This window comes from Colletotrichum fioriniae (assembly GCF_027942845.1).
Source record: "Colletotrichum fioriniae strain IMI 355084 chromosome Unknown scaffold_3, whole genome shotgun sequence".
In the NCBI taxonomy this organism is placed as follows: Eukaryota; Fungi; Ascomycota; class Sordariomycetes; order Glomerellales; family Glomerellaceae; genus Colletotrichum; species Colletotrichum fioriniae.
Window position 1 is genome coordinate 870,125 of NW_027076839.1, and position 26,165 is coordinate 896,289.

Genomic DNA, 26,165 nt, shown 5'->3' on the forward strand with positions numbered 1-26,165 from the left:
CATGTCACAAGGAACCATCGATGTAGATATCAAAGATCTAAGGTTTAGGTAGGCACCTGCTTGGAGATCTCATGTGGACTTATTGACAATGTCTTTCCTCCGTGCCTCGACGCTTGACGTTTACTTTGACAACCGAAATTCAGACAAGCAAGAGCTGAGTCGAATAAAGTGACATGGACAAGAGCAGGGTGGGGAATGCCCAGATATGCTCCCCATTATCGCGTGGTCGGGCCGAGGCCATCGACAGGCACGGACAGATGCGATGATGAGATCACCGTTGACCGTTGCCAATGGTGTGAATTGCGACAGTGACACGGCACTTGTTTGCCGCGGGACCAGGGACCTTTGCCTACCGGTCTAATCTGTCTTCAGCAGGTGTTATTCCCATGTGCCCCCGCAACCCGGAGCTAGAGCGAAAAAAAAAATTCTTATGCTGACCAAAGGTCCCAACGGTCTACAGACCAACGAACCAACGGTAACGGTAGGATATCACCCCTAATTTGATAGATAAGGCGAGTGCTGCCGATCTTTGTCTTTTCGTGCTAATAACAAGGTAGCTTCCCGTCTCGCAGCTCGTAACCCCCCATCCATCGCGTGTAAACCCCTCCATTTGACCTCTGGGCGAGGAATTGTCAGACTCTGGAAATCTTAGTCAGGTGGTTGACTAAGGCTGACTCGAGCTCGTAAGTCGAGTCTCGAAGAGGCCCTACAGCTTCCTAGACTCGACTCAGAGCCGGAGTAACGGACTCCAAACTTCATCTTTAGTCAACGACTTTCCAACTTTGGTCGCGTCCAATATCGGTAGGAAAACGAGTGAGGCACTGCTCCCCGACCTACCGCCGCTCGGGTGCAGATATGCAGGCCAAGAGTTGCGGCAACTGGGGTCGCGCCCCAGTTTTGTGGTAACCTCGTACATGCGACCTGCCATCTTGAGCTAGCTCCTCCTGTGATGAGAGCAATACAAGCTCATGCGATTGGGATGAACGCCCACTCGACATCCGATGGTGACATCGACAGTCTCCAGAAAAACGACAACGGGTTGCCCACCAGGTCGATTGTCACTGAGAAGTGGATGACGACTACAATGGGGTTCTCTAAGCAGTGCCAGAGTGGTATAAGAGACGCGCCGCCGCAGCTCGCGGGCGGCGGGGGATGCGTCTGTCGAGCTTGAGACTGCAGCCCAGTTTTCGACTTGAGAGCCAAAAGTTGTGTCGTGTTACTCTCGTTCAATCGGCAAGATGCGGAGCTCCTCGATTGCCGTGCCGGCTTTGCTGGCCAGCGCAGCTGATCTCGCTGTCGCGCAATTCCCAAACTCGACGATCCCAGGCAACAGCTCTGAGCCTTGTGCTGCCGTGAGCGCTGCTTGGGCTTCGCAGCACGCGCGTGCTCCGACTGGTACGTGGGAACCCGATAACGAGATACCTACCCTTGACGTAGACTGACCAGGGTGGTGCTGTAGTCGTCCCGTCTGTACCGGCTCAGTTGGCTTACGACTGCCTCAACTCCGTCCCTCTCGGCAAGGAGGCAGCCATTGAGCTCGTGGACTCTCTGTTCCCATACCTCGAGTGGCAGAGTGGTAAGTCCATATCCCAATGACTTTGTTGTTGGAAACTTCGGACTCTGAACTGACTTGGCTTCAGACGCCGCTTACAAGGCGGATCCCCCACCAGAGTACGACTTCCCGGCCTACGACCTCTTCGCAGCCGCCTCGAGCATCAGACAGAACCTGGTCGACGATGTTTACACCAGCGAATACGCCTTCCAGTCTGCTCTCTACGAGGAGGTGTTTGGCCCCGGCCACGACGGCCACTTCGTGTACTACCCCGACTTGCTCACGGCGGTGTTTGAGTGGACCCGTCAGCGGGGCTTGGTATCCATTAGCGAGGATGGCTCATCTTTGCCCGTGATCAAGATCTACGGTACGTTCTGACTCGACGATGATGAATCTATGAAGGCCCTTCTAACTCTCTTCTAGAGGAGGTTATCTCTACCCCCGAGACTGCGTCCGCAGTCAAGCTCATTAATGGCATCGAGGCTTCCAAGTTCCTCGAGGACACCGTCAACAAGGCTAACTGGAACCGTGACGCCAACTCCGCCTACAACTCCATGTTCTTTGAGAAGTCTGGACAGGCTACCGGAATTGGCAACGGCTACTTCAGCTCTGGCGGTCGTGTCAGGTATGTTGAATGAATCAACACGTGAGATTTTGGAGCGTACTAATGTGATTCATATAGATACATCTACCAAGGCGCCAACACTACCCTCACTTTCGAGAACGGCACCGAAGTCACTTTCGAGAACCATGCACGGGTTAAGAAGGATCTCACCGGCATCGTAGACGGCGCCTCCTTCTACGCTAAGTTCTGCAACCCTCTCAGCCCGGCCTCCGGCACCCCGTCCGGCACCTCTCCTTCCAACGCCTCCACTCCCATCCTCCCCGGCTACCCGGAGCCCGTCGTCGTCACCAGCGACGGTATTGTGTCCGGCTACTTTCTCGAGGGCGAGGGCTTTGAGGACGTCGCCGTCGTCGTCCTGACCGCATTCGCCAGCGACAGCCCGGCCGAGTTCCAAAAGGTCACTCAGGACTTCTACACCGCCGCCCTCGCCGCCGGCAAGACCAAGCTCGTCATTGACTTCCAGCAAAACGGTGGTGGCTACATTCTCCAGGGCTACGACTTCTTCCGTCAGCTGTTCCCCGAGACGGACCAGGATGGCTTCTCCCGCTGGAAGGAGAGCGATGGCTTCGTCGCCGCGGCTCAGATTGTTTCCGACATTGTGGCTGATGTCGACATCTACACCAGCGACGATGCTAACTTGATCTCTCTGGCTGAGAGCTGGTTCAACTGGCGCTACGACTACAACCTCACCAACCAGCCCTTCACCTCTTATGAAGACAAGTTCGCGCCCCAGGTCTTCCAGAATACCTCCTACACAGACCTCATGCGCTGGAACCTGAACGACCCTCTGACCACCACCAACGCCACTTTCGGTCTTGGTATCGAGATCAACGGGTACGGCAACCTCACCGGTCTGCCCCAGCCCTTCGCCGCCGAGAACATCATCATCCTCTACGACGGTGTCTGCGCTTCCACCTGCACTCTCGCCTCCGAGTTCCTCCGCCTCCACGGCGGCGTCAAGTCCGTCGCCTTCGGCGGTCTCCCCGTCGAGGGTGCCATCGAGGGTGTCGGCGGTATCAAGGGCTCTCAGGTTCTCGACTGGAGCAACATCTACGACTACACCACCTTCCTCCTCCCCTACGCCTCGACCGACGAGCAGAAGGCCGCTTTCGCTCGCTACGGCGATCTGCCCCTGAACCGCAGTCTCGCTGCTGCCGTCAACGTCCGCGACCAGATCCTGAGGGACAATGTGGATGATGGTATCCCTGCGCAGTATGTCCGCGAGGAGGCCGACTGCCGTCTCTACTGGACCCTGCCCATGATCAAGGACATCACCGAGATCTGGAAGGCTACTGCGAACGCTGCTTTCAACGGTGGAAAGTGTGCTTACGGAGGCATTGCTAAGCGCGATGTGTCTGCTAAGGCGGCTGTCAAGCGCAGCGAGTACTTGGCTGCTTCGAGCCTCAAGAAGAGGGCTGCTCCTCTTCGTCGTGATGAACCGGTTGCCAATGATCGCTTCTGGCAGGACAAGTACGTGCTGAAGGCCATTGACTAACGTACTTAGTGATTTGTATTGTAAAAGAGATTTTTGAAATGAGTAATCCCAAGGATAAAGCTCTACATCCGTATGTTATGTGTATTGAGATTTCAAAACAAGTTGAAACGAATGACAACATCTATCATTGGCTATGAAATTCCATAATCATTCACTCTTTCTATCTGAAGAAAGGTATGAACCACCATCTTTGTCCCTCGAGTAGGGTGGGCATTCTCGTCGCTTCTGGAGGGAAAGCCTCTCTTAAGTCGGAAATCTCTTTTTCTGTAAAGATTTCAAGACTTTGGATAACTTCGATTGTTTCCTGACTTGTCGGCACCGAGACATAGCTGTCAGCCTGAGCTCTATGTTTGATATCGCTGCTGCTCAGGACTGCACCGCATTCTATCATTAACTTGCAGGCTTCAAATGCGTTACGCAGTTGACCCGATCCAGAATCATCCTGTAATTCCTCAAGAAACGTTCTAAACTCAACGAACAGTTCAAGCTGCTCGTCGGGAAGTTCGAGGCGAGAGAGAAGGTCGCGGAGAAGCGCCAGGTCTACATGTACGAAATTTGTCCAAATTATCTCTGGGGGGTCACCGGCCTCCACATACATTGATCCTGCCAGGACGCTTCTCACTGCAGCAAAGAGATACTTTCTATGCGGCAATCTCTGCGTAGGTTTTGATAGAGTGGTTTGTACCGCAACAGTTGTTCTTGCCCAGATCTGGGATGCTAGGCGGAAAGATGCCAAAGCACCTAGAATATCGAGGCTGATCTCCAATGTATCCATCATTTTTCCACAAATATTGAGAAGCCCCGGGCCTGAGGCTAATAGGTCGTGCATCTCCGCTTGCTCAATCGTGTGCAAAGACCTGATTAGAAAGCCCATGCCAAAGTCAACATTGCTTTTGTCCACTTTTCTTCGCAATTCCGACCCGGATTCCTCGAATGACCTTGCAAGCCAATAACGTTGGTGTTTGAGTGGAGCCAGCCACTGGTGGTTATTGGAACGCTGAAGAAATTCTACGACTGTTCGGTGGAGAAATCCAATTCTCAGATGGAATGGTGCAGGCGCATTCACCTCCCAGCTTTGGACCAAGTCGCAACATTGAGCCAAAATTTGATCTCTCTTTCTCGACACATTCGAAACAGTCGAATCATAAGACAGAGACTTCACGGCGTATGCCATGAGCTTGCGATGACTTGTTGATGGTAAGACAGAACGCCCGTTATTCGGTTCTTGATGTTGACGGTAGAGAGCTTCTTCGGCATCCGGTTGGATTTCGACTGGTGAGGTAGAAGTGCTGCCCAAATTACTCGCCAAAGATGTGCGTCTAGTATTCGATGATCTGAACAGCTTTGTAGACTTAGAGTTTCTCATGGCTTCAAAGTAGGCATCCATGATCAAGAAGCATTCCACGGGAACAGGCATGTCTGCAATCAATAGCATGGAAAATGTTCTAGATGCGGTTTCCCTGTAGACGTCTTCGATAGAGTCAAGCATCCGTTGGAAGAATTCGTCGAGATCAGAAGGAAAGTCTGCAACTCTCTTCTGCAATATTGCAAGGTCATCCCAGTTGTCTAAACCACGAGCGAGAGATTTGACAACCAGAGCAACCCAAAAGAAAACGCCTTCTGACTTTTGCGAGATAATCTCTATCAGATCCGTAGCCTCGGGTTGATGAGTCTTCAGTAAACACTGATAGTGTTCGTGCTGTCCCAGAACGTCGCGTACATAGATTGTCATATCCTTGGCTGTGAGTTGGTCCATCCTGATGCGGGTGAGAGAGTTGCCGTAGGCATCTTCGAATAATCGCCACGGCCGGCTTGCACAACAAATCTTCAAGCCAGAAGCTTGGGCTATGTTGTCGAGAAACTTGAGTAAATCTTTGTGATTTCCGTTGTACTCATCAAGCCCATCTATGAAAATCAGGATGCGCTTTGTACATAACGGGGCACCCCTTAGACGCCCAAAAGCATCGAGTAGCTCCTCAATCGTCCAAGAATCGAGTGTAAGCGTCGAACTGGCGTACCTCTCCGGGAAGACGTCGGGTATGAGTTCCGGGCATTTCACCATGATTTGGAATAGCAGCGCTCTGAGAAGACCTTCTTGGGAACTTTGAAGGCCATTTCTGATACCCCAAAAGAAGTGGCTAGCGATGACAAGTTGATGCGGGCCTGCCCACGCATTTGCTAGCTGCAATGTCTAGTTCGACTAGTCGTGGTAACGAACCTTCGTCGGTGATACTGCGATATGTACTGATGATGGAGATGGATACTTTGAGCCCAAGCTCTAGGAATTGGACAATGTTGGCTGCAATGCCAAGTGCCGCTAATTCGGCCATGATGAGAGCGACTTAGCAGCGAAGGAATGCTTCTCGTCTTGAGATTCCCAGCGACCCCGCTTTCGTACGGATGATGAAGATGAGAAAATTCAAGATCCCAACACAAGAGGCTGCATGATTTGAGCGATAGGTTAGGCCATCAGCTGGAAGATCTTGGCAATGACCACGCACGCCGACAGCCCCCGGCACGTTCCCGTGGATGTTGCAGGCGGCTGTAAATCCAATCAAAGTAGCGAATCTTCTTATGCAATGCAGGCTCAAGCAGGCGAATCGCATGATAACTACGGTAAGTTACGTGAAGCGAAACTCACCGCAAAGGACGCTGATTGGTGGAAGGAAAGCGAAGGAGCCTATTTATATTCGCGCATCTCAGTGAAGGGCCGGAAATCATGGAGTGCAGAGAAGCCTGGGGAGTATTACTACCGGACACATTTCTTTCTTTTGGCTCATCACCACGTTACATCCATCTTATCCAGACGCATCAACTTGGAACCAGCGAGTTGTTGTCAGAATAGCGTTATTGGACCTCAGGGAGTGCATGCACATATTAACTTGGATTTTGCCGCTCTCCATTCGACCGTAACCTAGGAAGTGTCTAGTAAAGTCCGGGGGGAGGCAAATGATCAGTCACAAATTGCTGGCAGCAACATACGACTTGAAAATGTTTTTGGAAAATGTTTCAGAGACAGGAGGCAGGTCGAGGTATCAAGCAGTGAGACATTGTAAAGTTTGATATCCTAGAAGCTCATTAATGGAAATGATAAGATGGGTATCTCATGAAGCACTGGCTCCTCCGGATTATCGCCATGGGCCAGGTTGCCGGCACCTGCCCCTAGTCCAGCCTCTTCCACCAGAGCTCTCCGCGATTGCCGCCGTCTCGTTGCGAGGAGATGCGTAGAATCGTTCCATCCTCATAGAGAGTGTAGTTGCGCGCTTGGCTGCCTCCGGCCATAGATGGGACGTTGGCGACGGTCAAGGGTCCGTGGATGACTTGGCCGAAGGTTGCGTTTGCGGGGAATGCGTCGCTGATTCTGAGCGGCCCGGCATAGCCGATGCTGTGCTTGCCGACAAGGGCCCAGTCGGCGTCTGATTGTGAATCTTCGAAGGGAAATGTTAAGTTCGCGGGCCGGTCTTCGGGGTCTGTCGATGTGATCGTTGCGGACATGAAGCCGGATTTGCTATAGGAGAGGATGCCAACGGGGTTGGAACCATATGTTCGGTCTGGCACAGCGACTCCATCACGTGTGCTGCACAAGTCAAGTGTTAGATTTTTGATCAATCCTGTAGATTGAAACAGCACATTCGACGTCAACTTACGCCGAGGTGTTGAGAAGCTGGTATGTTCCAGCCAGGATGGCGAGAATTTCTGTAGGCTGCATTTTGACGCGTGAATAAGGTATTTTCTTCAAGGACGATCAAACCGAACTAGCTCAAATGGTCTCGGTATTTGTTTAAGAGAACGAAGGACAAGAGTCCTTTAAGTGATCAACTGCCATCGGAAGGAACGCCGTCCGTCTACCGCTTTAAGGACTCGCCCAAAACCAAACATGTCCGTCTCTGCACGTCCATCCGCGCGGGTATGGCCCGAAAGGGTGTGCTTCAAGCGGTTACGTGATAGGTCACGACATCTTAAAAAGCCGTTTCTTCGGAGGCTTGAAGCAAGGGTCTCCAAGCAACTTTAATCAACCTGCTCAGGCACGCAGTCTTCATGCCATGGATTTGGAAGTGGATCGCGTGCCAAGCAATCAAACTTACGGGAATTCCCTGGGGTGGCCCCTCGACCAAAAAGGTCCAGAAGCTGTGGAAGCGCTGAAAGCACCTTCCTTCGCTATCGCCATGGGTGTTAAGCGAGCAGCGGGACTGACTCGCAAATTGATGGAAAGGGCCTTTTCGCCGAGATGATGGCGACGAAAGGGGTGGCGCGCGGCTTGAAAATGTTGTTCCGAAATTTCACGAAGGGAAAACGACGCAAGAAACGCTTCGTTTCGTCCAAAGTTCATTCCTTCTTGGCCTTTGAAGGCTGTGTTAACCTTGAAGAACGGATTAATAGGGAGAAGTTGGGGAAATCGAACCAAAGAGCTGGAGATTTGGCTTGGCCTAGCTTGGCAACTTGGCGTAATGGAACTGTCACCGGGCGATTGTGGGGGACGTCGTGCGGGGTACTGCTTTAGTTGCATTCTTATTTCGAGGAAAAGTTGAAGTCCTGATTAATTATTGCTGAACCGGACCACTCCGGAGAAGAAGCACAAAGGTGGCCCAAGAAGGTTATGAGCCCCGAAAGCTAGCTAGGCCTCGGTGGAACGGATGAACCGGAAGGCGACCTGCTAAGTTTAGCAAGGTGCCCCTGAGGATCTGTCACGAGAACGTTAATTCTTCGCCTACTCCGTGAGGGGTCACACAAATTGGAGGGGGGTGCACTGTGCATACAGGTGTTACGGCATGAAGAACAACTCGGCTGAGAACACCAACGAACACATAAGTGAACGATGGCAATATTTTCAAGAGAGTCCAGTCCTTCTGGTCTTCCCCAGATCAGATATACCCGTGCGGCAAATCCTCAACTCCATATAAGACCTACTCGCACTCAAAGCACGTGATAATTGCGTGCAGTCAACGTTCCCAGGCCCACCACACCCAATAATGGGAGACGTCGCCGGATGTGAACCCAAGCCCTGAATGTCGGGGTTAGGCTGGCGTTTAGTAACGTCTTATGGATCAACTCCTTAGTTTCGAGCGCAACAATACACCTCGGAGCTAGCTAACTTCATCAAATATCACGCAACGACCTTGCATGTTGGCGCCAATTCCACCTTCGAGTAGACCTTGCATGGAGTTCAGACACGTTTACCACATCTTGAAAATCAGCACTACTTGGCCTTTTGTCTGACATGCTCAGCCTCAAGACCATCTCTTTGTGAGAGAGCTATTGCTGCAGGATTGTGAGATGATGATACTCTGCGAGGAAAAAGGACGGTGGAAAGTAGATGACTTGAACGTAATGACAGGTGAAGATACTTGAAAAAGCATGTATGTACTCAAGAAAAAGGTAGACGATGATTTCAGACTCTGGGCATACATGTTGCGGCTCCTTGCCCGCATGGCAGAGCCCAGAATACTAATCCCGAATGCACCAGAACGGTGAGAAGGACAATGACATAAAGCTACAAGATCACCTTGGAGGATCCGACATTCAGATCCTTTGCGGATCAAAAAGGCTCTGATGAAGGCTAGCGCCTATGGTTTTGCTATGTTAGATCGTTGCTAGTTGCAGCGATCGATTCCGGGCTGTCTCTAGTCCTTCAACGATTGGACAGTAGGTCGCGCCCAGCGGCTGTTGACATCAGAGACTCAAACACAGCCGAATATCCAACTTGGCAGTCAGATTTTAGAGTAAAGTTCTTCTAGAATGAGACAACGTCGTCGATTCTGCTCAGGTGAAATTCCGAACGTAGTTAGGCCCGGGCGGGAAGTGTAAATATGGTTTGCTGATCTCGAGATCAGCTTCGCATATTAGTAGTGTCCCGGAACCCTCAAATAATTTCCCAATCCTTGTATTCTTAAATGATCAATCGTTTATTCTGAATGATACACAATTTTTCAAGCGGTTTTAACTTCTATAACTGATACCAACTCGCCAACATCAGACACAATGCCGTCCTCACGGCTATTTGCAGCCGTCGGTGCGGCATCGCTCATTGCTTCATTTGGGCTTCTCCTTGCCACTTGCATATCTGTCCCCAACACGAGTTTGTCAATCTTTATATTGAAGGCGATCAGGCGAGAAGCACGTGGGTCAACCGGACCATCCATTGTTCTTGACTTCAGGCTTTGGGGTTGGTGTCAGGCAACGGCTGCAACATGGTAAGTTACGAGCGTGACAATAGTTCAGTAAGATAAGTTTTGTACGAACTATTTGAGAGAAGAGCGCAGTACTAACTGGCCATCTTCTTTTTAGGTCAAGATATCCACAGGGATGTCTTAGAGTCGGAGACTCGGCGAGCTATGATCCAGCCGCCATTATCCGCCCTATGATCATCGGGGTTCCCTCTTCGATAGAAAGCAGAAGCATGCGCGATTTGACACTAGGATTCCCATTGCCTGCCGTTGCCACTGCTACAGCTGGGCTGGGTCTTCTTTCGGCACTTGCCAGCGTTGTCAAGCGCAATCGTCTCACAACCTTGGTCAGTGCGATCCTTACGGCTTTATCATTCATATTTGCCGTATCAGCGCTTGGCTGTATCTTCTCACTGTTCGAGAAAATAAGAAAAGAGGTGCCGAAGAGTACAAATTTGCGGTTAGCTACGAACTTACGAGCTTTCCACGATATCTCAATGAAATGCGGGGCTTCGACTTGGACTTTGGTCGCTGCTTGTGTAATGCTGTTGCTGGGCGCCGCAGTGTTCATATTTGCGTGGCTCGCTGAAGTGCGACAGACTCGACAGAAACTCAGTGATGATAGCAGAGAAAAGGCTAGCTACTCGCCATCAGAGGGCAGATCATCGGGCGCGGGATCTTGACTGTTCGCGATGTACGAGAAAAGGGCCTCGCTGTCAGATTGAAAGTCTCATCGGGCCGTAGATCGGCTGGGCCGCAGGTGCTGCCCCGATTTCTAGATACATCCAAGACCCCCATTCTTTTCGCAGCATTTCGAGAAATCTCTTAATTCTCGCGGGTTTCGATAATTCAGGGGACATGTAGTGCTGTTCCATCGACCTCCCGCAAGATAACAGCAATCGTAGCTTGCAATGCGATCTGCATGAACAGGATTCCATTTGTTGACAACAAAGATACAATTGCAAGGGAAAATATCTTGCTCTCGCCTTGTTGGGGCAGTCTTTGGAACGGCAGTGGCCACGGACAACGTGATTCCACCAAGAATGACCATTATGAAGGAGATTGGCATCATCTTGACCTAATGTTGATAAGTCCTGGCCCGCAACGAAATCCGGATTAAATGTGACGTACCCCACAATTGAAATGAGATGATCTGCAGTGAGTGTGATGAATGATAGGTGCAGTTGACCAGCAAGCTCAGAGCGACGTAGAGAGGGAAACACTGGGTCGGTCGGTGGTGGATGGTAAGTTTCTCGAGTGACGTTGTTACTGACAAGTTTCTGTTTAGAAGTTATCTTGGAGAATAAAGAGTGCCGAGAATTTTGATTGTCATGGGTGGCCAGCCAGGTTACGTTGAGGATGAGCATCCATAGGCGGCACAAAGTATGTTTACGATGGGCTGAAAGTGTACTCAGCCTCCTATAACTTTGACTGGATAATAAAGAGCAAACACCGTTTCTTCGGGTCGGGCTGATTGTACGAGTCTTCAACAGTGTGTTGTTTCATGAATCCATCCTGTCTTCCTAAGTAGCATGCTATTGATTGTTACGCTTGCTCTGACGCAGCCCACCCCGATAATCCTATACAAACAGGCAGTCAGATGATTTCTTGGGCTTTTGAGTATGTATTCCGTGATCCTGTGCTTTTTTTTGTCTTTCACTGATAGATAAACGAAGCGAAGAAGCTCGGGTCACGCATCTCATGGCCTCACCCGGTATCTCAGAGTCGATGGTGTCATGCATACTTAATTGAGGTAATCCGAGCAGTTCTTTTGGAGCACTCAAAGGTGTTTCTTCTCTCTAGATTTCTTTCTTTCTTTCTTTTTTTTTTTTTGTGAAAGGTTTTGCTTATAAGTTGGTAATTGATTGTACTTCTGTAATGGTTTAAATAATGCAATTCATCAGAAGGCACCCATTCAACTAATCAAGGGCATAGTTGCACCAGCGCCGACATCCCCGGCTCTTGTGTGAATTTGAAAGAAGGACATGATCATGTTTTCTCGCCGTACTTACGGTGAAATTTTATTATTATGCAGGCCATTCCAAGGAGAAGATCAATTGTAGCTGTAACAGAAGCCATTGGACGGTCGAAAAGAGGACGGAATAAAGATTGCCCCCACAGAAGCATACTTAGAATCAGCCATCCGGGATGACATCACAAGCTAGGTTCGAATTGGGCAATGCATAACGAGCCGTTGCGTACTCATCAAGCTATCACTATGACTGGTCAGACATCAGACGTTTCATCCTCTGAGCTACCGTCGGACATGGTCTTGGATCGTCGGGGCGACTGTTATTGCGGACTACTTAAAGGCCGAGCTCCCCGGGATCAGAGCTTCGCAGCTTTGACATCAGCGCATCAAGCTTTCGTCTGACTACCATCGTTCTTCGGCAATCAAGCAGGATACAGCGACCATGTCAACGGTCTTTCATGTCACTGTTCACGTTGCGCCGCAGGACGTCTCGAGATTCCTGCGGGCTGCGGAGCCGACAATTGAAAAGATGAAGAAAGAGTCCGAGCTGATGTATTTCGAGATGTATCAAGTTCATGACTCTCCAGGAACGATTACGTGGATTGAGAAATGGTACGCTTAGCTTACACTAACAAACGGGACCGAAGAACATCTTCTAATATTCTTTCCAGGTCAGAGCCAGTAGACTGGATAATGAAGGTTAGATGAAGTCGCCTCCCGTATCTGGTGCTTTGACTGACCGGCGCGATGGCTTTGCAGCACCAAATGACGAAAGACTACTATAATGACTACTTTGACGCTACGGAACCATTTTATATTGCACCTCGGGAGCTGAGAATTTTGAGCTCTCTTGGACCACGTCACACGTATCAGAAGTCATAACATAAGCTGGGCGTGCTTTGAAGCAATCGGGAAGCGGACTGGAGTTGAATATGAATGTAAAATAGAGGAGCTGAGAATTCGTAGTAAGAAACTAACTTGATTACTGTATCAGTCTATTTGAGAGTCCTGGCTGAACCGACCACCAACGTGTGGAGCGATGGTGTCGCATGTCTTGACAGAGAACAATCCTTCCAGAGAATCTTACATGTACTAAACTTCTAAAACGACACGTATTCTAGGATTATACCCAGACTTCGCTCTTTTCAACAAACCATACAAGCCAGCCGTTCCTTTTACAGCCTCTATCCTGCTTTGATCTCGGGTAATAAGCGTCACCGCCGTTGCGCCAAGTTGTTTTACAGCTTCCAATCCCAACTATTGGGAGAGGCATCCGTAAAGATATGTTCGCACTTTTGACTACACACCCGCCCCATCCAATGCATATTCGGTGCCCTATTACTAGGTTCTTCGAGGCATGTCCATCACAACACTTCACAGAGTTCTGGCCCGAAGCTGATGTAGATTCTCAATCACTTTGATAGCCTTGTCTTCACTGGAGAGATCCGCTAGCTTCCATCTTGCGTTTCTGAATAACTTCAGTGCTACCCAGAGGAGTATGAAGACGATGACCTAGAGAGAATTATTAGGAAGCAAACTACAGGGTGGATTTGATGGAAGCGTAATGGAAATGCCGCACAATTAAGTAAGATGATAGGAATGGGAACCAGTGGAACTTTGTCCACAAGGCAGCCCCGTTGGACACGCCTAAGATGACTATGCAGCCAGCAAATGCAACATAGCCTAGGAGCGGCTGGCCGTGACTGCGATAGGGATAATCATCTTCTGATCCTTTGTTCCACCGCTGAACAAGAGGTATTTGACGAGCTCGTAGAGCCTTCTGGTGTCTTTGAATGCTGTACAACGTGAGAAATTGGGCGTCCATCGCGTTGAGGCGCTGCTTACCATCGGTAATATCGAATGTAGGCGAAGGATTGACAAGCCCAAACGATAGCAACGCCAACGGATCCCATCTGAGCCAGAATTTCGATGAACTAGATGAGCAAGCGAGACATTAGTTGTGCCAAGATGATTTAATATGGTGTTGGCACACACCTTGCCAATTGTAGTATCTGTGTTAAACCCACCGCCTTCTTGCAAAAAAGGCACCCAGCAGAATGCCAGTGCAGACACGATCATGGCGCGCATCGGAACTTTGCTTTTGTTCGTCTGGCCTAGCCAAGCTAAGCATCTTACTATCATTCGCTGATCGTATCCACCATCAAGACTGCTCGTGATCCCGAACAGAGTCCTTGAAGCCACATAGAGGTTGGTGTTTGCGCAAGTGATGGCTGTGAAAACTAAAGCAGCATTGACCGCGTGATCGAGTCCATAGATGCCTGACCTTTGAGCCATCAAGACGAACGGAGATGAAGATTTTCTCTCTTGATTTTGGCCTGAATCTTGATCTTTGCATGTGTTGTGAACCCAGCTCAATCTGCTTAACTCGCAGTTGTCCCGCTCAAAACCTAAAGTGACTAGTAATCCACTGACAACGTACGCTACCGTGATCAGCACGGTCACCCAAACTGCGGTGAATTTGAGGGTGTTGGCAATGGAGTTCTGAACGTCTTCATGATGGGAGGGTCTACGCTGCAGCTCGCCTTTGTCTCGCAGGCGTTGACGACCGGGCTTGGACCAATGTGCTTCTAGGGCAGAAGCTGCGACAATCTCGACTCCGACGTAAGCAAAAGCTGCGATCGAAGTTGACATCCTGGCTAATATCAGCACAACACGATTTGAAAGTATCGATATCATAGTGGATTGACGTACATCAAGGCTGTACCCCAGTCGTTCGCTGCCAGCTCATCATGAGCTTGAGGTGTTTCCCAACCTTTCAACGTTCTTTAGTTTTGTGCCGAAATACAATTGACTTGCGTACCTTTCTTGGCTTCCGATGGTATCCCAGCTACTGATTGTAAGCTCAAATGTTCTCAACCCTACGATGGGAAAGGAACATGCAGGGTTATAATGCGTGTGACTTAGATCGGCTTTACTTACTTTTCGCATGAATGGCAATCGATATGACGATGATTATGAACAGAAAAGTTATCTTGATACCTCCTGTGATGACTTCCAACATGCCATATTTCTGGGAATAATCTGGTCAGCAATCGTACTGATAGTCCAAGTGCAGAGATCTTGGCTGGGGCGACAGTACTCTACCTTGATGTCTAAAGTGTTGAAGCAAACTAGCATGATAGGAACGGTCACGTAGACAACGCCTATGAGAAAGCCCTTAATGTTGGCTGACCAAAAGTTGATGTATGAGGCTGAAGATGCAATCAGAGCGGCAAACCCAACAGAGTATGTGAACCTGTTAAGCAGTTAAATTGGGAATCGCGCAGCTCGGTCATCCAACGCCCGCGGATGCTCACCAGTAGGCGACGCCAACAGCTATGCCGAGTTCGTTGTCCACGAACTCAGCAACATAGACTGATAGCGCACCTGGGATAGGCCAGATGCATAGTAGCTCAGTAATGCACTGCATGACTGCCCATGCTAGTGACCCGACGAGGAAAAAGGACAAGATAACCGCGACTGGGCCTCCGAGCTCGAGAATCTGACCTGTCCTGCCATATAAGCCAGTGCCGAGTGTTCCGTTGATCGTGATCATCTACTCAAACATCAGTTAGGGTTTCATACTAAATAATTTGAATAGAGGGTTGGAAGGGCTTTGAAAATCATACGAATAGTTGTATGCCGTGCAATTCTCGTCTTACGGTCTTGGCCGGCTCTGACTTCACCGTGATATGCACGTCGTCTTCTTCGGTCGCTTCAACGAGAGCACTATTTGCAGGGTCCTCCGCTGTAGGCAATGGGGAGACGCTGCCGTCTGTCGGGGTCCCTGCGGCTCTGGCTGAGTCTGGGGGCGAAGGGGGCCGCATGGCTTCGCACTGCCTGGTGGATATGGACAAAGATGGGTAGCTAGGAAGCAGAGAGGCTTTGGGCTGTGGATTGGTCCTGAGCTCCCTGTGAGGTGGCCAGTTCAGAACATAGAACGGTAGATTTTTGTATCCAAAGAAGCCATTCGAATTAAAACACCAGCACCTGTCAGCTTCGGAGTGAAGATTCGGGCTGAGGTTTCCAAGCAAACATGTGTCGGCACGAGACGCACTGGCACGTGTCCATAGATGTTAAGACAAGAGGAAGTGCCTGCCTGGAGCCTTGGCTCATAACTACTGAAAAAGGCTGGCTGCTTGCCTTACCTGGTTTGCCGTGTTTGCCTACCAGGCGTGTTGGCACCTCAGCCACAAGCCCTGCTTTGAAATGCAAGACAGCAATATGCCAAGGGGGTTGGATAGGCTTCTGCCCTAGGATAGGCTACATATTGCTTTTTCTTGCACTTTTCTGACCGGATACATAAGGCAGCTTGCGAATGTGATTGTCTCAGTGGAACCACTCGCCTACATCGTTCACCGAACTTGCCGCCCATTTGGGCGAACCATTCATTGTGTAACTTTTGTGTGTTACGAAGCGGTCTCTCTCAAAGCCCAAGAACTCAAATTACCTTGATACCCCGTACGGAAACAGGGATTACGTATACCAGATGGGCGCGGAATCCGGCTCCTGCAGGCAACACGAAGGCGAACGGTCCGCATCGTAAAGAGTACCTGAGGTAGGTACATGGAACCGAGAAGCCACAGTGCGTTTGGGAGACACAATCAGGCTGCCAAACAAGGCCGAGAAATCAATTCAAGCTGAACAGTCCCTTGAACGGCTGAAGACCCCATTGGATTGGAGCGGTTGCAGACTAATGCCGGGGCATTTGGCCCAGAACAACGTGCTATCTCTACGACGTGGCAGGCAGTGAGTCCTCTTCTACCGCCCGCGATACGAAGGGCGCGTACCTTGGTGCTGGAGCAAGCGTTGGATGGGTTTCAAGGCAACCAATAACCTCATCGTATTCTCCGTATCTCCTCTATGGACCACGCCTAGAACTCCACATCCCTGAAGAGGCAGGTGAATATGTATCGATGTTTTCCGTGCGCCTTTAGCGACCTTGTCAACTATTACCTCTCAATATTTCAAGCAACAAAAGCCAGTGAACTCCCTATTGCCTGAGACTCACGAGGCACCAGGCTGTTGCGGGTATTCTCTGTTGATTGAGCGATGGCGCAACTTTGGTTTGCTCCGAATCGATACATAAAAGAAGACGATCTCAGAAGACTCCTTGAAGAGATTTTCCCCTTGCAGAATGATTATCAAATACAAGTAGGCCACCTTGGCAATCTCACTTATCGCACGAATTTACATTTACATGTTCAAAGCATCGGGGCGACAAGTGGTGCTACTCAGCTTCAAGAGAACTTACTGACGTAAGCCGTTCATAACGTTTGAGACTTATCTGTACGGATACTGCTGACTGAAGCCTGATAGTGGGAGCTGAGGTACTAAATTGCCAGACCGCTGCCAATTTCGAGAAAATTCAAATGCAGTAGCTGACTTTTGATAAATGTACCTTAGCAAGATAACGAGGAGACGCTAAGCTTACTGTTGACTTGGATTAGGGATAGTAAAACCGAATCTGTCGAAGATCTGAGGCGGAGACACCGGTGGCGGCGGTGGGCTCTCGAGGCAGATTCTCCCTATGCTTAGCCTTCCGATAGGATGTCAAAAGAGGGGTAGTAGTCAACGTCCAGTCTGGTGACACAGGTGCATTGCCTTAATGATGTGAACAAATATATACTCTCCCATTCTTCGATTTGACTTCAAAGCTTCACTTACGACTTTCCCACTGTGACACTTCGTGACCTTCACCTGTTCACATCATTTAGGATGATTCTAGTTCCACAGTGCTATGTGGATGAGGTCACGGAACCAGTGATACTCATTGATGTGTTGAGATCAAACTTGGATTCTGGTACAGCAGATTCTGAGTTAACGCACCGGCGGTTCTCAAATGCAAAAGAGATTCAAGAGTACTTCAGCAACCCGGAGAGCGACAATTTCAGGGATCGTTACATGTATGCACAATTTATCTCTGGCATTTTTGCTGCCTTGATACTAATGACTCTCAGATCAATTTGCCAGGGACACTCATGGGATCCCCTTGAGATCACAGCTTCTATGCTAGAGTCCTTGGCCGAAGCATGCGAACTGGGCAGTTCACTTTATGATTTGACGACCAGTTTCTATCGGCGAGTTCGAGATATCGAAGAGACGTTCTGCATCCCGTTGACAGAGTGTACAGATGGTTCATTGACCGGTAAGATACCCTCATGGTTGTTCAGAAGAAAGCTCAACCCTAACTCACCCTAGAAATAGCGTACACCATGCGATACCCGGAGTTGAAACCAATGAGAAATGACTGGGTGGTGCGACAAACAGGCATTTATCACAAGTTTGATGCCACGACATCCCAAAATACCTACGTCCTCTTGAACCCATCCCCCGATGCAAAAGTGAAGAAGCAGGCAGAGCATAATCTTCTCCACTGTTATCAAACCATTGAAAACAACCCATTGTGGCTGCACATGATGTTCCAAGAGATCTGCTTGCCAAACTGGAGATTGTACAATGCGAGCCTGGAACGCGAGTTTCTTCCGATGGTGAGTCAAGAGCTGAGGACCCAAGCTACGGAAGAACGTTGTGATTGATTCATTGTCAGGCAGACACTGCAGCTCATACGTTCATTGAAGAGCTTACTGAATCGCAATACAGCCATTTGACCGACCTTGCCGATCTCGAGAATCGATTCCTGCAGACTTCGATTATTCTCACTGCGTCGCAGGACGTTCTTGATTGCCTCGTTACCTTCTGTGCTGATCTGAAAGATCTGAGCACGGCTTGCGAGAAACAAATTCAGATATCGAAGCGTCGATTCCGGCACAGCCAGCGCGTGTGCGCTGCCAACCACAGAACAGCGGCGTATCTACATCAACGTTCCAGAACGACTGCACAACTTTTGGCAAATGCGTTATCGTTCCGCGAACAACTGGAGTCCAGAGCTCAAAATAGTAGCATGCTGTCACTCAACAGGTCGGCCGTATTTATCACTACTCTCACATTGTTATACTTGCCGCCTTCTTTCATCGCCGTAAGTGAAAAAAACTGAAGAAAGCCCCAGTACTCCATGAATCTCGTTGACGTGCGGTGAACAGACGTTTTTTGGGATGAACTTCTTCGACCTAGACACAGACACAGGTCGAATTGTTGGAAGCTCGATGATATGGATCTTCATCCTGAGCTCATGCATCTTGACAGTGGTTACATTCATAGTTTATCGCTTGCTCCTCGGTGGGAATATGCATGCACGAATTATTGAGATGACCAAATTATTGCATACATTGTGGAGGCATCACACGCGGTATCTAGGTCGAAATCAAGGTGTACGCGAGGAGAAAATGGAACATGTTAGTTGTGATGTGTAAGATAGTATATCCGTATAGCAACTGAGAGTTTTGTAGTAGGGTCTTATTCGCACACGTACGCATCAACGCGGCAACAAGATCTTATATACAGCGCTCCTGTCAAGGGAGACTAGAGCTGTAACAAGCACAACTTTCTTCCCGGTTTCTTCTTTATCGACCACTTTCAACATGGCTTCGTCAGAATCCGAAAGGCCACCAAGCTCTACTATCTTATGGACGGATGGTTGGCCGTGTAAACCTGTCCGCGTAATACGTAGTAGCGATATCCTATGGTCTGCCGACTGCCGACCCAGGGCTATGAAAGTCTCATCTGTTCTGTCGACAACAATTCTGAGCAGTCTATACCTGTCAATGATGTTCAGTACGGGATCCCTGGCGGTATCTCTGTGTCCAGAGAATCCAATCTCGAACATCTGCTTCTCGTGGGCAACAACGACCACGCCAGGCTTGTTGTGGAAGTGGGCACTTGTCGTGAACAGACTCGAAGTATGACCACTGGGTCCCTACATGTATCTACGTGGTCAGTGAAAAGATTATAGCATTCACCAGTCAGTCGATCATCACTGACCTCTGGGGTGAAGGTAAAGCTCCCAAATCTAGGCTGATCAACATTCCCCGGTCCAAGTTGGGCCAGTGAAACGCTCTTGACGGATACTGTGTGACTTTGGTTTTTCGGGCGGATAACAAGGTATCCTTCTGATGGGGTTTTCATACACAAATGAATGACTTCAGAAACAGGCCATTTGAGAAGAAACCTGTATTCATCCATGAGAAATGCGTCTTCATGCTGGGATACCGGTCTGTGAGAAAAGTTGTTAACCATTGTGTTGTGATCGACAACCATGACTAGTTGACCAACCTCGTCTCTGAACTCAATAGTAATGGTTGGCTGACGCGAGCTCTGAACAGTATGCTACGACTATTGTCATGTTCATCTTCCGAGACCCAGAAGACTATATTACTATTCTCAACGAGATCGAGCTTCTGTACCGGGTTTGAAAGACGAATGATGCTAGGGGTTTCTTCGAAACTGGGAGTCGCAGCTTGACCGCCCTGTATTCGGAAGATGAAACACTAAACAATGCAAGTAAGCTAGGGTAAGCCAAATTAAATCTCGCATCATGAAGAAGTAATTACTGACCTTCGACGAATCACCACCCGTCGTAGTCGCAACTACATAACGCCTCGATATCTTGGCAGCCGTCCAAAATCCATTACCGTCCTCAAGTTTGTACTTTCCGATTGGCTGTAGAACACTCTTTTTCACATCCACAGTAGAGGCTGATGTGAAAAGAAAGAGCCAAGAGTCGCTCCAATAGATTATGGAGCCATCTAGCGACGTATCACAGCCCTTGAGGCTGACAGGTGTTCGAATCCCCAAGCTCCAATGCTGAACACCATCTTGGCTCTTGCTTCCTTTCACCATCCTTCCAAAATTAGCAACGTACCAATCAGATCATATAGTTGATGGCAAGAACTCACTCTGACAGTGATGTGAACTTCTTCAACAAATGCCGTTTCGACTTGAGCTGCTCGGCAGATTTCTCCGGAACCGCTGTTCCCTTGTACCTCTCAACCGTCTCCTTTAAACGGTCTGCTACAGTTTTGGCATCGCATCGGTCCCTCTGATCCAGCTGAAACACTCTATTCTCCAGGAAACCAAGCATGAAGCTCACTGGATCCTTCTCCAAAGGATTGCGGGAGTTGGCTTTGGCGATAAGCTTTCTGTGACATTGCTTTACTGCTGAGCTGACCTTATATCCCAAGTAAGTTTCCTTGAAGAACTCCTCTGTATTCCCATTCTCTCTGCGCCGAGACTCGTGGTATTGCTTGATCCCTTCTGCGCCCTCCTCTAGATGCGTGAACAAGACACTGATGATGCATCCAAGCGACCAAACGTCGCTCTTTTGATTCATACTTCTTTCAGGCGAAAGAGCCTCACTGGGAAGATATGTACCAATACCAACACGGCCTTGGGTCCCAGACATTGTATCGGAATGAGTGTTTTTGTTGAACATCGTATTGAAATCGATATCCCGTTCTCCAACATTTGGTGAAGTCGAGTTGTGGGGCATCTTGACTCTGGACATCCCAAAGTCGCTTACTTTCCAAATCAAATCTTCTTCGTGACTTCCTTGGCGAGTATCCTTGAAGATCAGAATGTTGCTAGGCTTTAAGTCCATATGGTAACACACCATCTTTTGCATATCGGGCGTCTTCATTTGCGTATGAAGAAAATGGAGCCCGTCGGCGAGACCCCATGCGGACTTGAGGCTTCGTATTCTGGCATCGGCATCCAATTTCGGCTCGTGATCCTTGACCATCAAATAGTTCTCCAGGTTGTCGATTGCTAGCTCCATGAAGAGACTAAACCTCAATGGATTACTCCCGATTTCGAGGGTGCCAATGCTCTCCAGAATGTTGTCGTGCTTTGATGTACTTTGGAGGATCTTTCGCATAGTCTCAGCCTCCTCCCTGAAGTTGATGGCAGACTTAACCTTGTAGTCTTTGCGTGCCAACGCTTCTGGTTCAGGATTTGCGTATCCCTTGACCACGAAATGGCCTTTTGCTACCACAACCTTGTAAACATCTCCGTAGGACCCAGATCCCAAGTGCTCCTCCTCAAGCCATGGAAGTCGGCAAGTGTCAAGACTCTTCACAACGGTTCCAATCTCTTTAGGTCCATTACGAATGACGACTGTAGAGAAACATGCTTGGTTTTTGTAGAACAGATCCACAGTCGTCTCATCAGAGCCAAAAACCTTCTTGAGTAAGGTTCGATCTGCTGGTAGAAGGCTTCGCCGAGAATTATTACTGGTGCTCATATATTCAGTCCAGATAGCCCCACAAACAAGCTTCGTAATGAAAGACTGCGCGGCATCTATAGGGCACATCGCGAACAACAGAACTGCAAGGAAGTCGTGGAGGTGCCTGTGTTGCACCAGCTTGGAAAATTCATGTTTGTCGATCCCGAAAATTGGCTTCTCCGTACACCCAGTAAGAAGGGCCTCGAAGAATTCTTCCAGATGTCTTGGGGTGAGTACCTCTTTCGCGGTACCTGTGGTAGCAAATTGTTCGCTGTTGCTGTCGCCTTTCATCAACTTCTCGCGTAGTTGTTTGTAGATATCGCGACGAAACGCATCGTAAGTCGCCATTTCTACCTCGAATCAGTTGAGAGGAACCAAATTCGGAAACTTTAGCAGAAACATGCGGTAAGAAAGCCGTGCGACGGGACAGGCATGGCGACAACGAGGTCAGCATGACAGGTTGGTGAGAGATTGTTGCAAGAGGGGAGCTAGCAAGGCTCCGGGGATGAAGGATATTTGGAGAACGAGGTAAGGGAGGTACGCTGGTCAGCAAGAGGCAGCCAAGTTAAACACTCACATCATTGAATGACGGCTGGTTGGCAGGTGACAGCCATCCATCCTGTCCTACCACCTGTTCATAACATACATGCAGCTTACTGCACGGCACAGTTGGCGGCACAGATAGGCAAACATTGGCAACCTGGCGCCCTCAGAAGAGACCACTTGCCTGAAATGGACTGTCTGATAAGGGAGGCGATGCAAAACGCCACTCCTTTATGATTCGTCGATTCTCGAGACAAAAGTGTTCTGGAAGATGCAACCCGAGTTACTGAGCCAGCCAGCTGTCAAAATCTTGTTGACCCAATGGCGCTCGAGATGTCTTGGAAGCCTGGATTTCTATGCTTGTAAAGCTCAACTATGTGGAATACTACATTCTTCTATGCCCAGCCTCGTGTCGATTCCAAACACGCCGCAGTACCGACGCCGTCAATTGCTTGAACAATAATCCACGCTATGCCTGTGATAAACCATGAGAGGGACATGTCTTGTACATTTTACCAATCATCAAAACCCCGCCTGTCATATAAGATGTTGCCAGAAAAAGAGGGCCTTCATCTCACTAAAATACATTTCATCTTTCGTCGTCCCACGGCATTTGGCAGATGCTATCTCTTTTGACTTCCCCTTTATATTAGCCACTACCTACACGTATCTTGCCTTGTTTGACTGCATCTGCTACCTACCTGCAACCAATTCAAAAGATCAGATATGATGATCATTTTTGTCAGCACACTATTTGCTGTTGTTCTTATTCTCAGCTGCCACGCTAAGCGGGCTTTGAAGCAAGGAGGCTTCATGTCGACTTCTATCAGGCTAGTGTCGTGGGACTTCAAATTATCCAATATTGCTTCGTGGTTGTTGATTAGAGAGGGTAGATTTCCCGAAATTGTATTGCCAGCGCAAAGGCCTGGAGGCCATCAAATTTGCGCGTTCAGAAGAAGTATTGAAACTTGATATACGCTTTCATGATCTTACCGAAAGCTCCGTGAAGGAATGGTACTATCATATTTTGCACCAGACCACAATGAAGTTAGATTGGTACCGACCTTGAGCATTGGCAATGGACTCCAATTCTTCGAAGCCACTGTCTCATAATTCTCAAGTTAATGCCAGCCTTCCGACATCGATATTATATATGGTGTTTCCGGTGTGAAAGTTGCGAGTCGAATACCAAGACTTCGCTGATAAAAGGGCCGAGAGTGAGTAGTCCACGAAAGTAAATCGATGAGTAAAGAGGCTAGGTAACATGAAAGTTCGATTACCCAATTGCTCTTTGGCCCGGCGGCCTGGGCCTTTGGGGTCTTGGCAAGATAACACCTCTTGGCGAGCGACATCGCTGGAAGCTCCGGAGGTTGTTCCAAGACTTTTCCACCCCACACTTTGAGGGGCCTCCTCCACACTTAAGATAACCACATTCCTATTTCCGCATAGTTTGGGGACAAGTACAGTGATCATCGTACCGCCAGAGGAAACATCATGACGTCTCTGGCATTGGAGCAGGGTAAATGAGGCCTTGGCGACACTATCGATGTCGGCTGGAGGCCGAAGTGCCCCGGTAAGGATAAATAGAATAGCAGACATGGTCGCACTCTGTGCTGCCCGCCGATGCTCCTGATCGTCTTGCGCCTTCCAACCTCAGAAAACTGCTGAAACTCCGGAGCCAACTCCGTGCTTGACAATGCACGTCCCAGAGATTGCGGCTTTCGCCCTGCTTCACGTAGGCCTTGCTGCGGCTCAGCTCACCTATGCTAGCAACCAGGTCGAGGTGATCCCGGATACCGAAGCGGTAGCGGCGAACTTCCCAGAAGTCGAGGACGTTGAGCTGGGCTCGCCCAGTTTCACCAACCCGGACAGTGTCCCGGCCACCTTTGCTAATGGCACGAGCGGCCCGACGGACCAGTCAACGCTCGGTGAGTTGAATTGAACTGAGAAGCTTGACTCTGCTGCCCACTTCTGACGACCTACAATCGCCAGACTACTTCCTCCAAACTCTCGCCGCGCGCAATGAGTGGATGACCTACCACAGCCCAGACTTCAAGTCGGAGGAAGGCCGCTCGATTCCTTACGTCTACCTCTCAACCTCAAAAGGCGTCCCGACGGATACCAGCCAGAACACCTACGGCAACACCAGTGCGCCCGCAAAGGTGCGGATCTGGATGCAGGGCGGCGTCCATGGAAACGAACCAGCCGGCGACCAGGCCTTGCTCGCCCTTCTCGGCAGATTCGACGCCAATGCCACCTGGGCGGCCTCAATCCTCGAGAAAGTGGACATCATGATGTTGCCCCGATACAACCCGGATGGTGTAGCATACTTCCAGCGTTACTTTGCCACCAGCTTCGATCCCAACCGCGACCACACGAAGCTTGCACGCCAACAGACCCGGGATATCAAGCAGCTGATGGTGAGCTTTGCGCCTCATGTCGGTGTAGATTGCCATGAGTACAGCCCTACTACACCATTTGGAGCCAAAGAGCAGTGGGTGGATGCCCAAGACGGCCAGTTCTCGGCCATGAAGAACGCCAACATCCATCCCGATATCCGAAACATCTCTGAAGCCGTCTTCGCAAACAACATCGCTGCGGCCATGGAGAGACGTGGCCTGCGATGGGGTCCTTACATCGTCGGTCCCTCGGGAACAGACGATCTTGTTCTCGAAGAAACTACCGGCGACGCCAAGATCGGAGACAGCGCCGTCGCGTTGACCCAGGCCATCATGTTCCTCACCGAGACGCGAGGCATCGGGCTAGCAGACCAGCACTGGCAGCGCCGCGTCGCAACAGGACTGACGATGGTCGAGACAATCGTCCAGACAGCCGCCGATAGGGCCGAAGAAGTATACTCGACAGTAGAAAACGCGCGCGCAAAGTTCATCGCCAGCACCGACGGTATAATTGTAACGGAATCTGCTCGCCCGACCAACATCACGTGGCAATTCATCGAAGCGACGACGGGAGAACTCGTAGATGTCCCCGTCCAGTTCCTTAACACCACGCCCGTGGTGGCGAACCTCACCCGCTCGAGGCCGGAGGCTTACGTCTTTTCGCGCGCATGGGCTGATGTTGCTGAGCGTCTGCGTATCACCGGTCTTGAAGTGCAGACGTTGCAGTCTGACTTCCAAGGCGAAGTTGAGGCATTCAATATCACGAGTGCCGAAGTGGCGCGAACAAAGTACGAGGGAATTGCTCGTACTACGGTGACGACGGAGACCGTGGTCAAGGAGGTTCGGATCCCGGCCGGCGGGTTCTGGGTCAGTACCAGGCAGAAGAATGCCGCACACGCGTTTGTGACGCTTGAGCCGGAAGGGATCGACTCTTATGCTACGTTCAATGTTCTACCGGTGAGCGTCGGTGATGAGTACCAGGTCTACCGCGTCATGGCATAGGAGACGAGACAAGACAAGGAGATAATTACTTTCAAGTCTCTTGGTTATAAGAATTAATCATAATGAACAAATTTGAAGTTCACATTTACTATTCCGCAAATTGAACCTTCTTGATTACAGACTGAGTATGTTATTGGAGACTCTTATAACTGCCTGTCAGCGAGGTTGCCTTCATGAGTTGCTATGCTGGAGTGTTCTGGCTAAAAGTAAGGTGGTTTCGTCACCAAAGAACAAATTCCCACAGTAGCATTTCGAAGAGATCCTGCAAGGACTAGATAAGCTCTAGATCGGCA

General features: G+C 49.6%; 6 protein-coding genes across 6 annotated transcripts; 3 read left to right on the plus strand and 3 right to left on the minus strand.

Annotated features, from left to right (window-relative positions):
- Positions 1-1,238: 1,238 nt before the first annotated feature.
- Positions 1,239-3,672, plus strand: N0V96_003127 (uncharacterized protein; the record flags this gene model as incomplete). Its single annotated transcript, XM_053189711.2, has 5 exons — positions 1,239-1,395; positions 1,460-1,576; positions 1,641-1,919; positions 1,976-2,177; positions 2,235-3,672. 5 exons carry the CDS (start codon positions 1,239-1,241, stop codon positions 3,670-3,672), a joined length of 2,193 nt encoding a protein of 730 aa, XP_053052634.2.
- Positions 3,673-6,834: 3,162 nt separating this feature from the next.
- Positions 6,835-7,381, minus strand: N0V96_003128 (uncharacterized protein; the record flags this gene model as incomplete). Its single annotated transcript, XM_053189710.2, has 2 exons — positions 6,835-7,249; positions 7,320-7,381. The coding sequence occupies 2 exons, from the start codon at positions 7,379-7,381 to the stop codon at positions 6,835-6,837; spliced, it is 477 nt and encodes a 158-aa protein (XP_053052633.1).
- Positions 7,382-12,250: 4,869 nt separating this feature from the next.
- N0V96_003129 (uncharacterized protein) lies at positions 12,251-12,690 on the plus strand (the record flags this gene model as incomplete). The annotated part of the gene is made up of 3 exons (XM_065756747.1): positions 12,251-12,420; positions 12,480-12,507; positions 12,568-12,690. The coding sequence occupies 3 exons, from the start codon at positions 12,251-12,253 to the stop codon at positions 12,688-12,690; spliced, it is 321 nt and encodes a 106-aa protein (XP_065614514.1).
- Positions 12,691-15,121: 2,431 nt separating this feature from the next.
- On the minus strand, positions 15,122-15,635 carry N0V96_003130 (uncharacterized protein; the record flags this gene model as incomplete). The annotated part of the gene is made up of 2 exons (XM_065756748.1): positions 15,122-15,364; positions 15,471-15,635. 2 exons carry the CDS (start codon positions 15,633-15,635, stop codon positions 15,122-15,124), a joined length of 408 nt encoding a protein of 135 aa, XP_065614515.1.
- A 4,964-nt stretch (positions 15,636-20,599) lies between these two features.
- Positions 20,600-22,276, minus strand: N0V96_003131 (uncharacterized protein; the record flags this gene model as incomplete). Its single annotated transcript, XM_065756749.1, has 2 exons — positions 20,600-21,917; positions 22,116-22,276. 2 exons carry the CDS (start codon positions 22,274-22,276, stop codon positions 20,600-20,602), a joined length of 1,479 nt encoding a protein of 492 aa, XP_065614516.1.
- Positions 22,277-24,167: 1,891 nt separating this feature from the next.
- N0V96_003132 (uncharacterized protein) lies at positions 24,168-25,872 on the plus strand (the record flags this gene model as incomplete). The annotated part of the gene is made up of 2 exons (XM_053189707.1): positions 24,168-24,399; positions 24,464-25,872. The coding sequence occupies 2 exons, from the start codon at positions 24,168-24,170 to the stop codon at positions 25,870-25,872; spliced, it is 1,641 nt and encodes a 546-aa protein (XP_053052630.1).
- Positions 25,873-26,165: the final 293 nt, after the last annotated feature.